We start from the raw sequence: 15,853 nt of genomic DNA, 5'->3' as shown, positions 1-15,853 counted from the left end.
AGGTGTGTATTAGTAGTTTGTATGAAACAAACTATGTAGAAATGGCGTATTGGTAGATGAAGATTTGGCAAGGAGGAGAGCAGACAGAAGACTACTGAAATGTCAGGACTCCTGAAATTTCATGGCTTTTAAAAGAAAGCTGAAGATCAGCATACATAAGTTTAGCACTGCAAAGTTCCAAGAGGACAGATTCTCCAGAAACAGGACCAGTGGCTGAACTTCAGAGTAAGAATGATGTGGCAGAATATTGTGCCTGCATCAAAAGGAAGGAAACCAGCAACAAAGGGACTAGACCAGGGAAGTCAACTGATGTGTTTGACCAGTGGGTAGAACAGGAAAGCCACCAAGTCCAGCTAGGGACCAGCAGCAGCAGAAATTGTGCCAGAGGAGGAAAAGTGGCAACTCAGCACCAGTCGCACTTCAGCATATAGAACCAAATTTTAGATGTACTTTAAAGCTGACTTCTGATTTTGGGTAAGTAGATTGATATGCTAAATTATGGCTTGAATAAACCAGAGCTGGATGACATACTAAGCTATAAACCATGGTTCACAAACCTCAGTGCTTGGTTTCATACAACACCCTTAAACCCAAAAAATCAAACTGCATTGTGACTTGGTGTGACAGTTGAACACTATCATGTTCCCTTTATCAAAAGAACTGCTAATTAGAGCCATGTACCGTATGCCAGTTGAGTCCTATACTTACTGTGTCACATAAATTATACCTGGGTTCCCTAAATGATAGTCCAGAATGTGCCCACCACTACTGTCCACCAAGTTCCCTCCCTTTCATTTCTTAGATTTTGTATTTTTTTTTAAACAGCAACTTCAAGCATAGCAAATACTAAGATGTTTTTAGAAAACAAAATGATAGTTGCCTATAGATCACCCTCATGTACACCAATCCCTTAGGGGCACTCCTCTCTCACCCAATCTATTATTTCCCTACACGGCTCAGGTTATCATTACTCAAGATCTTAATGATTGCCGCATTCTAGCTCATTAGAGACTCCCATGAACTCTCTTACCTTGAAGTGAGCCCTTTGGTAGCTCTGACCGGCGGGTTCTGGGGAAATAGGTGCTCTCTCCAGCTGAAAGCACCCCTGTGTATATTCTACTAAGATCTGCCTCGAATGTACAATAAGGGAGATAAAGAGCCAATAGTTTGTCTCCTACAAACAGCAAATCAGGGGAGATGAGTGTCCAACCCCAGTTAATAGGTAGCAGGACTAAAATTAAGATTCATTTGTTGAGTGGGATGGAGCAGACCACATATCTTATAAAAATACAGCAAGTAACTTCGCTGCCTCAGACGCAAAAATCGGTCTCACTGGGTCGGAGTATTATGAACTCTTGAGATTTTGGTTATAGTATACCATATCAGCTATCTCTAATGACTTAAAATAGTAGTTGGCGCTTACTTTGAAGTATCTTTCTGGTCACTGCACAATGGATTCAACAGTCCCACTCTGTTAGGAGGAGACAGAGCATTCAACTGCTCCAAAGGTTGAAATACAGGTTAATGTACTGCACCATTCTCCTACATGTCATTTTTCCATTCCCATCCATCTTTACCAGTTACTTCTTGTTATGGTTATTTGTTATGATAAAGGAGATGAACCATGCTCAGGGGTTTTCTCCACGGGATAAGCAGCCTTAGGTCCCAACGTCTATTTAGAAGAGATGGAGTTAACTCTTTCCTATCAGATCCCCTTTCTGGTAACCAGAAAGGTGGTTTGCAGTAAAACCAACTACCACTATTTCAACTCATTTGTGAGAATGCCCCAATTCCAAACGTGTTTAACATTCCAGAAAGATAAGGAACCTTTGAATTGTAGCCTATTTGTGCAAAAAAAAAAAAAATCTACATCCAAAATTACTGTGGATCAGTCAATTTAATAAGAAGGAAGGGTGAAATCAAGTTCTAGTTATCAGAAATAGTTTCCACTGTAATTGTAAGGAAGGATGATTTTCTCTACCACAGCTTTTGAAATCATCTTAGTGATGTCTCAGTCCTCTGGAACTCTGTTTGACCATGCCATAGGTAAATCCAAGAATTATGTGAACTGTAGTCCAACACACTGGGAGGTGCCACAAGTGAGAAGGCTGGAATGGAACATATATTTCTGAACAAGTATCAGCGGCTTCTCCAGAATGCACTTTAACCAGAAGACACTCCAACCAAATAAGTCAGAATGTCAAATTTGAACCATCAAACCTCCTACCATTATAGCTATAGCCATTTGCATCAAGTTTATATTTTCTCAAGGACCAATTTGTATAACACTTCCACTTACAATAACTATGTGAAATACATGAGTATGGGGAACCTATCCTGGATTAATTTATGGGGGTCTTCTGCTGATTGCTATTCCCCCCATTGAATAAATGCTATAGTATGTCTAACTTGGAGCTGTGTTATTTATTCATAGCATTACGTAGTTCTTGAAAACCACAAAGAGCCTAATTATGCAATCCACAGTTGTAGTAAGACTTTTCTTGCTTTTGCTTGACTTTCATTACCTCTATTGAAACAGACCAGAACTACAACAGAATTCCTGAATGGCTATATGCTATAAGCTGGATTACCTAAAAGGAGAAAGAACACACTTATATCCCTATAAGTTAGCAATAAGCTTTAATCATGATTTTTGTCCCAAGGGCAAAAATACCCTAAACTGATAAGAAGAAATAAAGAAGAAGAAAAAAATAGAAGAAAAATAGTTCCTGATTTTTAAGTAAATCTACAGTTCAATCTACAGTTTGATATTTCCTGATCCAGTAAGATAGAAAAAGAGTGCATTGTATATTTAAAAAACAAGAGCTGGTATGTGCTATTTTAAGGCATGATCAATGCTTTCTTTCACTGTAGATGCAGTTTCCAACTTGATTACAATTATTCCAAAAGGTGTGTGGAGTAGTTGTAAAAATTATTTCTTCAGTCCTTTTAAAGTTTTAGAACAGTTCGGATGCTGTAAGTGGAAAGAAAAATGACTTCAAATTGTGCACTTATACTGTATCATAAAGTAAGTTTACTTATTATTGTTTCCCCAAATTATGCAAAGCTTGGCTTACAATCACTAAGAAGATAACCTTTTACAGAAAAGGAACATTCTGAGTTATTTTTTTTTTCAGGTAAATAAGACATTTAAGAAAATAAAATTATTGGAGGTAAATAGAGAAGGTTTTTGTATTCTAAACTTAAAGTACCTTAACTCAGCATAAAGATACTGGGCGAATCACACTAACATAAATTAAAGAATTATTCGTAAAGTAAGAAAAAAAAATGTTCTATCACCCTTCTCCAGCCTGTGCACTTTTCAGATGTGTGGACTACAACTCCCAGAACACTCAGCAACGTCCATCTATTTGCCTAATCAATGTCATCTAAGCAGCTTAAACAGTTTTGTTTCCCCTTTTGCACCTTCCCCTTCCCTTCTTTATGCACCTATTCTTCTCTCTTATCCCATTTCCAGCTTTTATTTCACCATTTCTGCCGGAAGGAAAGAAGGAAGAGAGTGTTTGTTATGTGTATTTGTATATTTCCATGTAAGCAGCTTTTGTGTTTGTAAGATAGACTGGCTGATGCATGTAGACAGCACTCAGTTACTTTTTAAATGGGGTACTTTGTTTTACAGGGAATTAATTTTAATCAGGGATTATGAATACAAGTAATCAAATTTTTGAAGGTCCTGGGTCTGCCCTTTTTTAAAGACTGTGGCTTCTGGCAGGTATATTAATGCACATGCAAATATGACAAATTCACATATTTCTTGGGGAGGGACAAATCTCCAGGAGTAGTTCCACCTGGAGCAGGCAACCTTAGGTTGACATGGTGGCAGTTGGAGGGTTTTTGTGCACCATTTTTTTATCAGTGTATGTTTTCTTTTGGGACACCATCTTAAATTTAGAGCCATATTTTTTTCAGATAAATAACAGTACCTTGTAGCCCCCATGCATTCAGCAACTCTCTTCCTATCAAGTGCAACTGGACAGTTAGGTTAATTAGTCTCTTTCTGATTTTCTCCCCCTCTTTCTCCTTTTGACATTTCCTTCCTTCTATCCTCTTCCCAGTGTAACAGATTGCCAGGAAAAGACAGAGCTTTTAAATTTAAGATGAGGGTTGTGCCCACCTGTCCCTGTCTCAGAGGCTTCAGGCTGCAGTCTTATGGCCCACAGGAATAACTGAATAGAACAAGCTGCCCTCTCTGTAGGCAAAGATGGACCTTGAAGCACTTGCTGAAGCAGCTGTGCTCCCACATCAGAAAAAAACACCAGGAAGTTTTAGACGGGTCAGCTTAAGACCTTGGAAAAGTACTCCAGCACCCAACTGGCATCGCTCCCCATTCAAAGGAAGGGACACAGATATGAGCAATATGAGATGGTTGAAAAAAAAGTATAAAAAGCTGAGCTGCTACCCAAAAAAAACAGGATGCCAGCTGTACAGGTAACGATGCTAAATGGCAATCTTGAGCCTACCTAACTGAAAGTAAGACCCAGTCCTCAGTGGGGTTTATCTCTCAAAAGGCATATAGAGGATTGCACTAATAAACTTAACACACAGCAAAACACTTACCTCTTTCCAGCATGCATAAGTTCAAAAGCTTCATTAATTTTCTCAAAAGGTAGAGTATGGGTCACAAATTCATCCACTTTTATTTTTTTGGACATGTATTCAGCTACCAGCTTCGGTATGCTGTCTACGCTTTTCCAACCTGACAGGCAATAAAATTATTACTTAATGCAGCATCAGCACAAAGCAGAATACTCCTATTAAGCATCTTTACAGCAATATCAGAAACCATTCAAAAGTAACAAAAATGGATTCAAAAATCCAAAACGGAAGTCTTCAACCACTGCCAGCCTAAAATAGAACTAAAATGGTAATCAAGTCTTTAATAGCTTCATTATAAATGCAGCAAAGGACATTTAACTTTCTTCATGGGCAAAAGTTGCACCCCACATAAAATAATAATTTGCGTATTATTTTAAAAATGACGTATCTTACCACGGAAGATAATCTAAGAAGAATTAATACATTTTAAAAGTTACAGAAATGTTTCCATTAGAACATGGGAGCATAACCAATAGCAACCTCACCATCACTTCTTTAAGTGCTGCCAATTTTCAGTAAGTTTCAACTTAATGGTTTGAAAACTGGAGAAGAGGGAAAGAAAGCATGGAGGAGATACTGGTGCTGGGCAGAACATAAGAAAAAATATTTTTATTCTGGGTATATGTGCTCTATACTTTGACCACACTCATTTTCCCCTCTATCCGCATACAGCTCCCAAAACATTCTAAAAGACCTATATGCAGTCTTTAACATCACGCAAAGTTGGGCACCAAGAATACGTTGGTGAGAAGATATCCTATTTTAATAAAGAGAGGGTGGGACTGAAATGCCACAAGTCCCTGCAGGGGGAGCTCTTCAGATGCTGGAGTTCCAGCTTCTATCAGTACTTGCTAGACTGTCAAGGGAGAAGATCCCAGCCCAGCAACATCAGTGGTTGTATCCCAGCAAAGCTGTACCTCCAAAGGCAGTCCCTTTCCATGTTCGACCAGTAACCAGCTGGAATGGGCGGGTAGCAATTTCTTGACCAGCGCCAGCAACCCCGACTATCACACTTACTCCCCAACCTTTATGGCATGCTTCCAAGGCTGCTCTCTGTTGAATGTAGAAGGGAAAAAAGAGGCAACACATTGAGATGAAACAACAAACAGGAAAGGTCAAAGCTCAATGAAAGGGCACAGTTAGAATTCTGAGAAGACGTTTTCCATGCTCTTGTAAAACAGCTAATGTAAGGGTGCGGCCAATTACAAAGCAAATATTTAGCAGATTCTCAGCTAATAATCCCAAAGGGTTATCGTTACAAAGCTTACCAATGCCTATTTTCTGGGAAGGTAGACAAAGTTACAAGCGAAGCACTGAGTACAGATATTGCACCACTGGAATGTTCTAAGAAGTATTCTTGTAAATAAAGATGAAACTAGAGAACCATGCTTAGCTTTTTAGCATCTCCATCTTCCCGTTTCACTTTTTTATTTAAAAGAATCTTTAAGAAAAATAAAATCAGACGTGGGTCCGCAAAAGAGGTCTCGGATTGTGCTTACCATGACACCAACATTCCCGATGCACTCAAATGAGTAATCTACTCCTCCATCTGTCAACTCAACCAGGGCTTCCTGAATAGGCTTCTTGAAATCCTCAGGACTGATGCATTCTGTAGCCCCAAATTCCATGGCTTTGGCAAATTTGCCTTTGTTGAGGTCAACCCCAATGATCCTGGATGCACCAGCCACCTTACAGCCCATGATAGCTGCTAGCCCAACTCCGCCCAAGCCAAAGACAGCACAGGTAGAACCAGGTTCAACCTGAAAGAAAATGTGACAATTCAACTAATAACATAGGAAAGAAAGCTACAGAAAACAACCCTTACACAGGAAAAGGCTTTTGCAAAAGACTAAGCCAAGCTACAGCTATAGTCTTTTCTTAAAATTGACAAATGTAACTTTAAAGCACAATACTTTGGGCCAGTTTATCCATCACATTAAGCTATATGGTGGTTAGGTTTCATCTAACTCTGGGCTGGGATGAAGACTAGATATGCAGGCAGCATTATGCTCAATCCTTAGCCATGGTCTGTTCTTAGTTTAGTCATCTTGCAGTGGCTCTGTATGTCATCTTAACCTGGATTAATAGCTAGTTTATTTTCAAGCATCATTAGCCTGCCTGGAAAATGAGGCAGGCAGGGGGCACGAATGACATTGTCCCTGTGGCTGTTCATCAGCCGGGCCCTGCACACCTGTGTTTTTGTATCAAGCAAGCATGGCAGAAAGTGCAACAAGAAGAAAGTGGGAAATTGGCCACAGAGGAGAAGGACTGGCAAACCAGCACCCACAGCATGGAGAAATCTCATTTATGTGACTAAAGCTAAGCAATGGGAAGCATTACCTGCTTTACATACCTATTGCTAGCTTTTGCTCTACAAAGGCATTAAGGGAGCACCAGAGGGCCAAAACATTTTATTTCATAGGTGTTTAGCCCATAATGGCATCTCCGCTTCTATGTTCACCTAATCAAGACTGTATTACATATGCTACAAGGAGCATCAGAAACAAGACTGCTGTCAGGTTTTGTGCAGGTAGTGTATGAACACACATACACGTGTTCCTGTCTAAAAGCTGCCATTCTTACTTTTAAAACAGAAACAAAGCAAATGGAGTGCAGGCTTGAGAAAACAGCGATGACAACTTCAGTTTGATCTGTGTGCTATATACAGAGGATTACTACCTGCCACCTGCCAGTCTCCGGCTTTAGAGCAGGTGGTTTACAGGTCTTTCTTCACCCGCTGAATTCAGCAACTATGCCTGTATATAATTTTTAAAAATAATGGCTTGGTGAAGTACAATAACAGTACTTTGCACAATATACTGAACTCTAAAGTGATTGTGTTTTGGCTTAGCATCACAATGGCTTAGCATTCCATGTGAACCAGCCAACTGTGGTTTATTCAATAGACCATGGCTTAGCACAGCAGCCCATATAACCTTTTCCAGGTTTCTTTTCTTCCATGAAAATAAGAAATTAACTGACAGTGCCTAGTGGAAAGCTCTTGAGTTGATAACCAGCAGAAACAGAAAGAATTAAGCACATACAAGTATACTTTTGCTTCCAAATGAAGTCTCCATGGTTTCTTTTCCAGTAAAAATAAATAAATAAATAAGGGGGTTTTTTAGATAAAATGGGTGCACAAAGCACACAGCTCATCTTCACAGGGGAAATAAGATTCTTTCCGAAAGCATTACTCTAGCCAAGTGTTCCTCAACCTTGGCAACTTTAAGATGTGTAGACTTCAACTCTCAGAACTCCTCAGCCAGCATGGGGAATTCTGGGAGTTGAAGTCCACACATTTTAAAGTTGCTAAGATTGAGAAACACTGCTCTAATCATTGCATTATATTACAGCCTGGGATTAAAATGACCTCGGAAGAAAAAAAAATCAAGAGGGAAGCAGATGTCCTACCTTTGCAGTGTTCAAGGCTGCCCCATAACCTGTAGAAATTCCACACCCGAGCAGGCAGACTTTGTCTAAGGGAGCTGAAGGGTCTATTTTGGCCAGGGAAATATCAGCAACAACCGTGTATTCTGAAAATGTGCTCGTTCCCATGAAGTGGAGAACTTGCTTTCCTTTGCAGGAGAAGCGGCTGGTGCCGTCAGGCATCACTCCTTTTCCTTGAGTGGCTCTGCAAGTAAAGAATGACATCATGCAGGTATCACGTGAAGTTATTGGCAGGCTGTAATACAGACCTGAAGCCATGATTTGGTGCACTGTGTTTTATGTTTAGCTTAAGTCTGGGTTAGGCACATCACACTGAGATGAAACTGTATTAGTTTTAGCTTTGCAGGCCATATGAAACAAAGCACTGATTTGTAAACCACAGATTAAGATTTAGCATGCTGTGTGAACCCAGGCAATGGTAGCCAATTCCACCAGTTATAGGGCAGGTGATCCATGGTTGCCATGTACCCCTCAGCCACATTTTTGTTTCTCCAGAGTAACCCCAGATGACATCTGTAAACACTAATGGGTGGGCAGACGTGTGTAAAGACAAGCTATAAAACAGGGTAAAAAGTTGTTGCTTGGATATCTTAATTCCTGAAAAACCTCACAACTCCTCCAAAAATGCAAAAAAATGACTCCAAAATCATTAGACCTATGCCCCAATGAAATCACGATGTCACCAGCAATGTGACTCTCAGAGACAAAGGCTGCTTGCCTTTAAGTAAACCACAGCTCAGCCCTTTGTGTCAACTTAGCCCATGGCTAAACCTGCTTGCTTGCCTGACCAATGTCTTTATTTGGAAGTTGAAGACCAACTCGTGATTTCTCTCGATAGAACTATCTTGGGAGTAGGGCTTAAGGTCAGTCCAATCTCACTGTACCTATGCAATCTTTATCAGCGTTAAGTCAACTGTGATTTAATTTAACTATAGCTATCATAACTGTTGCGGAAAGGGATCCTACAGGTTTTGGCTTGCCTTATATATATTATTTCTGATCTGCATTTGTAGAAATCTGGCACTGAGAAAATATATCAAACCCTTCCTTGCTCCACGTGATAAGCAAAGCGCGCACACATACAGGGTTGAATTCACATACAGTGCCCTGCCAAAAAGCAAATAAAGCACATTTTGGATAATGTTAATGCACAAACCAGGAAAGAAAATAAAAAGCACAAACCTTATTTTCTGGCAGAGGTTCGTTTTAGGGTTTAAACAAAACTTGCATTCACCACATTGAGGAACATATAGAGGGATAACTGTGTCTCCTGAAAAACAAAATAGTTCCAACTGATCAAAAGTACAATGTGTTAAACTAGAAATACTATACTAAGAAAGTGTTTTATGAAGTGACATATTTTATAAAGGGTGGTACAGATTCAGAGTAAATGAGACATACCACAAGGCCAGCAAAGTGTGAAGATCTAAGTTTCTCCAGCTTTAGAGATTCTTAACTTTCTTAGAAAGTTCAGCTGGACATACTGCTGCCACTGACAACAGATGTTAGGCTCCCCAAGAGCAAACCAGTTATCAGTGCAATGACTCAATTGGATTTTGCTGATGGTTCCCCTATAACAGTGCAATCAAATTTAGGAAGATGCTTGCCAATGCCTGAGGGTGTCATGTTCACTCCACTCATCTGAGCTAATCAAATATTTTCTCTTTTACTCTCATGGACCCAAAGCACATGCTCTGATGCTTAATTCAATATATCATCTGCATTCCAATTTCACATTCAACACCACCCTTCCCCAACCTTGCAATTGTTTAGATTAGTGTTTCTCAACCTTAGTAACTTTAAGATGAGTGGACTTCAACTCCCAGAATTCCCCAGCTAGAGAATTCTGGGAGTTGAAGTCCACTCATCTTAAAGTTGCTACGGTTGAGAAACACTGGTTTAGATACTATGGGACTGCAACTCCCAGCTTTCTCAGCAAGCATTACCCAATTCTTGATAATAAGATAAGGAACACACTGATTATTCCCTGCTCCATCATAATACAGCAAGGCTAGCCACCCCTTGGGCCTACTCACACATTTCTATTTTGAGTGGCTAAGGACTGTAGGGGGAACATCAGGAAACACAGAGATGTCACAGGAAGGGTGGGGCAGATTGTTCAGTCCTCCCCACTCCCTATTTGAGAGGTTCTGTTTTTGCCTTAAAAAAATAAAATGTGTTAAACTCAGTGCATTGATTTTACATATTTTGCAAACCAAATAAATAGGAAAAATTATGCTTTTTTATTTGGTGGCCTGCTGCTGAATTTTGGTGGCATCAACTCAGAGGACTCTGGGAGGCCACAAGTTGCACATCTTGCAGTAGATGTTATATGTATAAAAATAAAAATTCATGCAGGCAAAGGCAAGGACTCAAATATCCTTGCAGGAATTTGGGAATCAGACATAACCTATTCTAATCTGAGGCAGCGATACACAAGCAGCCTAAGCAATTCCATATTCATTCCAGCAAATATGCTTGATTAGAGAAAACCAAGCATCTTTGGACATTACATAAGATTAACGTGCATGCAATTATTCCTCTTGATGGAGTATCAAGAGACCAAACTTCTTACCTGGTTTAAATTTAGTCACTCCTTTCCCAACACTCTCCACAATCCCTGCTCCTTCATGACCCAAGATTACAGGAAATCTCCCCTCAGGATCAGCACCACTCAGGGTAAAAGCATCAGTGTGACACACTGCAGTAGCAATAATCTAGGAAGTTACAATGAACAGTTGGATAGAGGAAGACAGAACATTTCCAGGACTCCTCAGCTTATGTTTTTAGACTTTCAAAAATCCCCAGGGCAAATTGAATTTCTGCAGGTAACCTTAGGGACACTCTGCTGTGATGTTTACAAAGACGTTAGAGTCCAAACAGCAAAACAGAAACAGGGGAGGTGGTTCATATTATCACTCAACCATACGCTGGTCCCTATCATTCAGCCTAACCTTTTTCCTACAACAATGTTGGGGATAAGGCAAGTAAAGAAAAGATCAGTGGATACGATGAGTTCCGTGGTAAAACACTGAGATATAAATGCAACAACAAATCTTCTGGCCTCAGCCCATCTGCAGCTTCAAGGAGAAAGACAGGGACCTTCTTGCAGATTATTGAAATAGCTTATGTGAAGCATGATAGCAATAAATGATCATTACTAAAATCTGTGGCATCTTCAAGTTCACATGTAGTCAACTCCAAAAGCTTACATCACAATCGATTTGTTAATGTTAAGGTAGGCTCTCCCCCTAGATGAACCCACAGTTGGGAATTCTGGGACTCATAGTCTCAACACTTCTGGAGGTCACCTAGTCAGGGAGGCATGCCTCAAAGATGCTATAAGGCTCTATATTCTTTTTGTTGTAACAGACTTTCATGGTTATTCTGCTGAATACTTACAATTATTATCACTAATTCTATTACTGGAATCTATCATTTGTCATGGAAAGCAAAAATGTAAAGTATAAACACAGTCACCAAAAAATATGTTCATGGTCTAGCTTTGGCAATTAAGAGTAACTGCAGTGGGTACTATAACCACCTGTGCAGATCTATTAAAACTCAACACTTGATTCATTCATTACCTTGATACGAACTTCATGGGCTTCTGGAGGAGCCACTTCCACTTCCTCAATAGACAGTGGTTTGCCTGCCTCCCAGGCAACAGCTGCCTTACATTTGATAACCTAAAGAAGAGAAGAAACTTTCCAAACTCATGTAATGAACTCAACAGAGCCAACCACTTTTAATTTGTGGAATCAATCCCAATTTTTCTATTCAAAACTCAAGCTTGTTCACTACTGCAACTTTGGAGAGATCCTCCTAGGATTGAAAATGGACCTTCACTTCTAACAAAGTTAACAAGCACTCTAGGAGATGTTTTGCACACACAGACACATTTAGAGTAGTGTTTCTCAATCTCAGCAACTTTAAGGTGTGTGGACTTCAACTCCCAGAATTACATTTAGAGAGTGGGGTACAATCCTTAATTTACTAATATCATTTGGAATGGGAAACGTGGAAGAAATTTTCAGCACAGCAGTATCAACTGCCCTTCTTTTTAATCTGGATTTAAGCTTTATCTTGAACACTTTGTTCAAATCTTAGTGCAACCCACAAAGTAACTACTTGCAAAATCTATCATCAGACTGAAACCAATTCATTTCTTATGGAGCAAAGTTCAAAAACCTGATGCCAAGTACAATATTTGCAGTCTTCCAGCATCCTTACCTTTACCACCTAGTTAAAGAAATATGCACTCATGAGAAAAAGAAGATATATGCATGATCTAAGCATTATGCATAAATGCATTTGAAAATACAGTAAAAGAATAAGTTTTATAGAAAGTAATTTAGAATCTGAAATTATGTAGGATTGCTGGTTTGAAAAGTGCTAATTTTCTAATTTATGTTGGCTAAAAGGCTGATTTCAAGCTATCTTTTTCCCACAACTTAAACTTTTAAAGTATTTTATAAGATACAGTGGTCATCAATTAGAAATTACAAAAGGCTGGAGAAATAAATGTGATACTTTACACAATAAACCAGTTTTAAGCAGCTGCAGAAGAATATTTTTTATCCTTGTATTTTATATATATAGTCTCTATTCTTTTTGCTAACTAGTTAAAACAAAATATAAAAACCACTATATTATTCAGGAGAAATAAAAGATGACCAAGCTATGTCAAGCTGGTAACTGGAATCTTGAAGCTCTCAAGACCTGCAAAGCAACATTTGGAAGAGAATAATGAAATACAGGGCATCATATTCTGTAAGTTGCTTTGATTATTCTGCAGCTGCTAGATTGGTTGATTTGAACAGACATCCAGTCCAGCTGTGCTGGATTCTGAATATGTAAATTGTTTGGGTACACAATAATCTCATTAATACAGATTACGAGCCTTACCCATACTGTTCAACAGAGAAAGTAACAGGTGAATTCTGGAAATTATAGCCCTAATAAAATGGGAGAGTGATAAGCTGGGGAAAGTTACAGGACTGTGTATACACATTAGTTTTCCAAAGGACACTGAGTTCACTCCTTGAAAAAGTATATTACAATACTCCCAAATTCATCCCTGTATGTGTATATTCTGGAAATCAGGAGCAGAAGACTTATTTGAAGGTAATACTATTTTTCCAGCCATACGGGCTGAAAAAATTAAGAGGCAAACTGAGAAAATCAGCCAAGTGAAAAAAATACTCAAGGACAAGCTTGTGTGAATACGAACTGCATATGTTACAAAACTCAGCAACTTAGCCATGCTTTGTTGAATAGTTACTACCAGTTGTACTCTCACACTATCTTTAGAGTGTAAGCTCTAAAGGTTCATGTAATACTCCAACCAAGAGATAAGCAAACCAAGTTGATTTAGCACTGGTGTGAATCCAGCTAATATACTTGGAGGGATAATGTGAGGAAACCAAATCTGAAGGCAGGAGGCATTGAAAAAGTTCTCTCATCTGCAAAGTTTTTTTGTTTTGTTAATCAAAGCAGAAATCTAGACAAACCAACCCGAGAAGTCGCTGATTTCAAGCCAGTGGGAAGAAACAGGGAGGGCATAAAGGCCACAATCAAGTACAACTTAGTGGTCTTCTGAATGGAGATGCATAGAGCTGTGTTCTTGGGAACTGAGCCGTGGTTTAGCCCTCCACCTAGTTCTAAGCAAATACATGGATTCAGGCTGCTAAGAGGCCCGAATACGAGAATGTCCCTGACAAGCGCATCTTCTGGAGCATCCACCAGAACGATCAGATCCGGACTATCCCATGGTGGGCAAGCGATGCGGGAAACGTTGCTGCCATCTAGTTGTCGTCCGAGATACGACAGCTGTGGTACCCAGCGGTCTCGCTTGCGCAACTAGGGGCTCTTAAGAAAAAAGGAAGAGGAGGAGGAGCGTCTGCCCTTGCCCACTGGAAATAATCCCGACTTTGCCCGCTGGAAGTTTCTGGCACCATGAAAAAAGGTCTGGCTGCAGTGGGAAGCCAGCTGCGAGCTCCTGCCGCCCTTCCTCTGACCCCAGGGCCACCCTTGCCTGCCCTCCACACGGCCCCTCGGCGAGGGCGAAGCTCGCCCGGAAACTCCGGAGCTGCAGGCACCTCCGGAGCGCGAGCGCAGAGGCGCCTCCTTACCCCGCTGGCCATGGCGCACGCGGACCCTCCACGTCCCGATCAACCCTCTCGAACAGACCTCGCCTCAGGAGTCGGCCGAAGCATGCGCACTCGTCCAGGAACGGCCCACCCCCGGAGGCGGGGCCAAAGGAGGCATTGACGTCCGCGCTCGCGTCTCCCGGGTTTGCGCGCGGATGGCCAACCAGCCGTGAGCTCACCTTCCTAAGGGAGTTGGAGGCTGCCGGGTTCGCTTGCTCGAGATTGAGCGGGTTGCCACGATCAAGCCCCAGACTCAAAGCTACCGAAAAGTTGAATTCTTTGCCAGATAGGGCAGCCTCTTCATTCTGGTCCTACCAAGGACATCCTAGTACATTAGTCTCTCTCCTCCTTTGGATTTTTCTCAACCCCGCCAGGCATGGCGCTTTTTTCTAGCCCGTCCTCCGTTTGCGTGGCATATTCAAAGCAGACGAGCTTCTCTCCTGGAGGATCTCCTGGATGGGTTGATCGCTCTTTGGAATTAAGTTGCGTCGGAGTTCGCTTCTTGTAGGCTCCGAGCTTAGCGGCCTATTATTTTTGAAAGAACAGAGCTCGGTAGCAATCAGGACTTGAGAAAATAGGCCAAGGGAGGGCTGCAACATATGGGGCCAAGGGAAAGCAGAAAAGAGGGACTGCAAAATAGTTTTAAAGGAAAATTTTAAATAAGCAGCTGTTTTGATAGACGGCTACTATTAATTAATTAATTAATTAAACTTGTCCCCGCCCATCTCCCTCCAATGGGGGAATCTGGGCAGCTCACAACATATTCAAACAATAAATATACAATTAAAATTTATAACAGCACACATTTACAAAAATAAAAGGAAATGGTTAGATTTGCATAGCACGCTACCAAAATCAAGGAGAGCACGTTATGACTGCAGGGTGGGTGAACAAATCTTTCTACATAATTTTTTTCAAACTAAGCACCGTGTCTAACCCAGTGTTTCTCAACGGCGGCTACTTTAAGATGTAGGGATTTCAACTCCCAGAATGCTGGCTGGGGAATTCTGGGAGTTGAAGTCCACATATCTTAAACTTGCCAAGGTTGAGTAACACTGGTCTAACCCATCAGCTATACAGTAGTTGGAAATGCTATGAGCAAGCAAACCATCGCTTAATTGATGTGCAAACAAAATATATAAAATATATATTTATGTGTTGTTTGCTTGCTAGGAGCATCTGGCTGTGCAGGTGGGTGGTTAAAAAGCTAAGTTAAAGCTACATAGGTACAGATCACATGCATAATGAAATTAAAAAGGTAGAACTGAAAAAAGCAGAAAAATCTTAAGAATATGAATATGAAAAAAAACCTTGGGCAGTGAAAAACTTTAAATGCAAATAAATCACTGTGTTTTTACAGGAAAGATGTGTGCATTTGTTTCTCTAACATTGATCCTAAATAAGCCCTTAACATTCAAAGTACTTAGTTTGATATATTTGGATGGAAATCAAGAACGAGTAGATCTAAAATGTAATAGAAAAGAATGAACATTAGGTGTCAGTAGAATGACTTAGATGAGCTGTCATTCCCATCAAGCTGTAGCTTTCATAAGCTCTGCAGAGGAATATAAGGAATATAGACTCTGGCTTTCTTGCAGAGTGATTGGGCGGGAAGCATAACAACTGTAGCACTTTTA

General features: G+C 40.4%; 1 protein-coding gene across 1 annotated transcript; it reads right to left on the bottom strand.

Moving 5' to 3' along the window:
• Positions 1-2,623: 2,623 nt before the first annotated feature.
• Positions 2,624-14,338, bottom strand: LOC103067637 (alcohol dehydrogenase class-3). The gene is made up of 9 exons (XM_007436149.3): positions 14,199-14,338; positions 11,652-11,753; positions 10,640-10,781; positions 9,247-9,334; positions 8,029-8,248; positions 6,117-6,377; positions 5,535-5,670; positions 4,579-4,717; positions 2,624-2,974 (listed from the first exon to the last, which is right to left on the bottom strand). Exons 1-9 carry the CDS (start codon positions 14,208-14,210, stop codon positions 2,950-2,952), a joined length of 1,125 nt encoding a protein of 374 aa, XP_007436211.1. The 5' UTR covers positions 14,211-14,338; the 3' UTR covers positions 2,624-2,949.
• Between the last annotated feature and the right edge of the window lie 1,515 nt (positions 14,339-15,853).

The sequence above is a fragment of the Python bivittatus genome, unplaced genomic scaffold, assembly GCF_059951505.1.
Source record: "Python bivittatus isolate LINGU-HERP-01145 unplaced genomic scaffold, Pbiv_v1 ctg000070_np1212, whole genome shotgun sequence".
Classification (NCBI taxonomy): Eukaryota; Metazoa; Chordata; class Lepidosauria; order Squamata; family Pythonidae; genus Python; species Python bivittatus.
The sequence above is the reverse complement of the archived record's forward strand: the minus strand, read 5'-3'. Positions and strand labels throughout refer to the sequence as shown.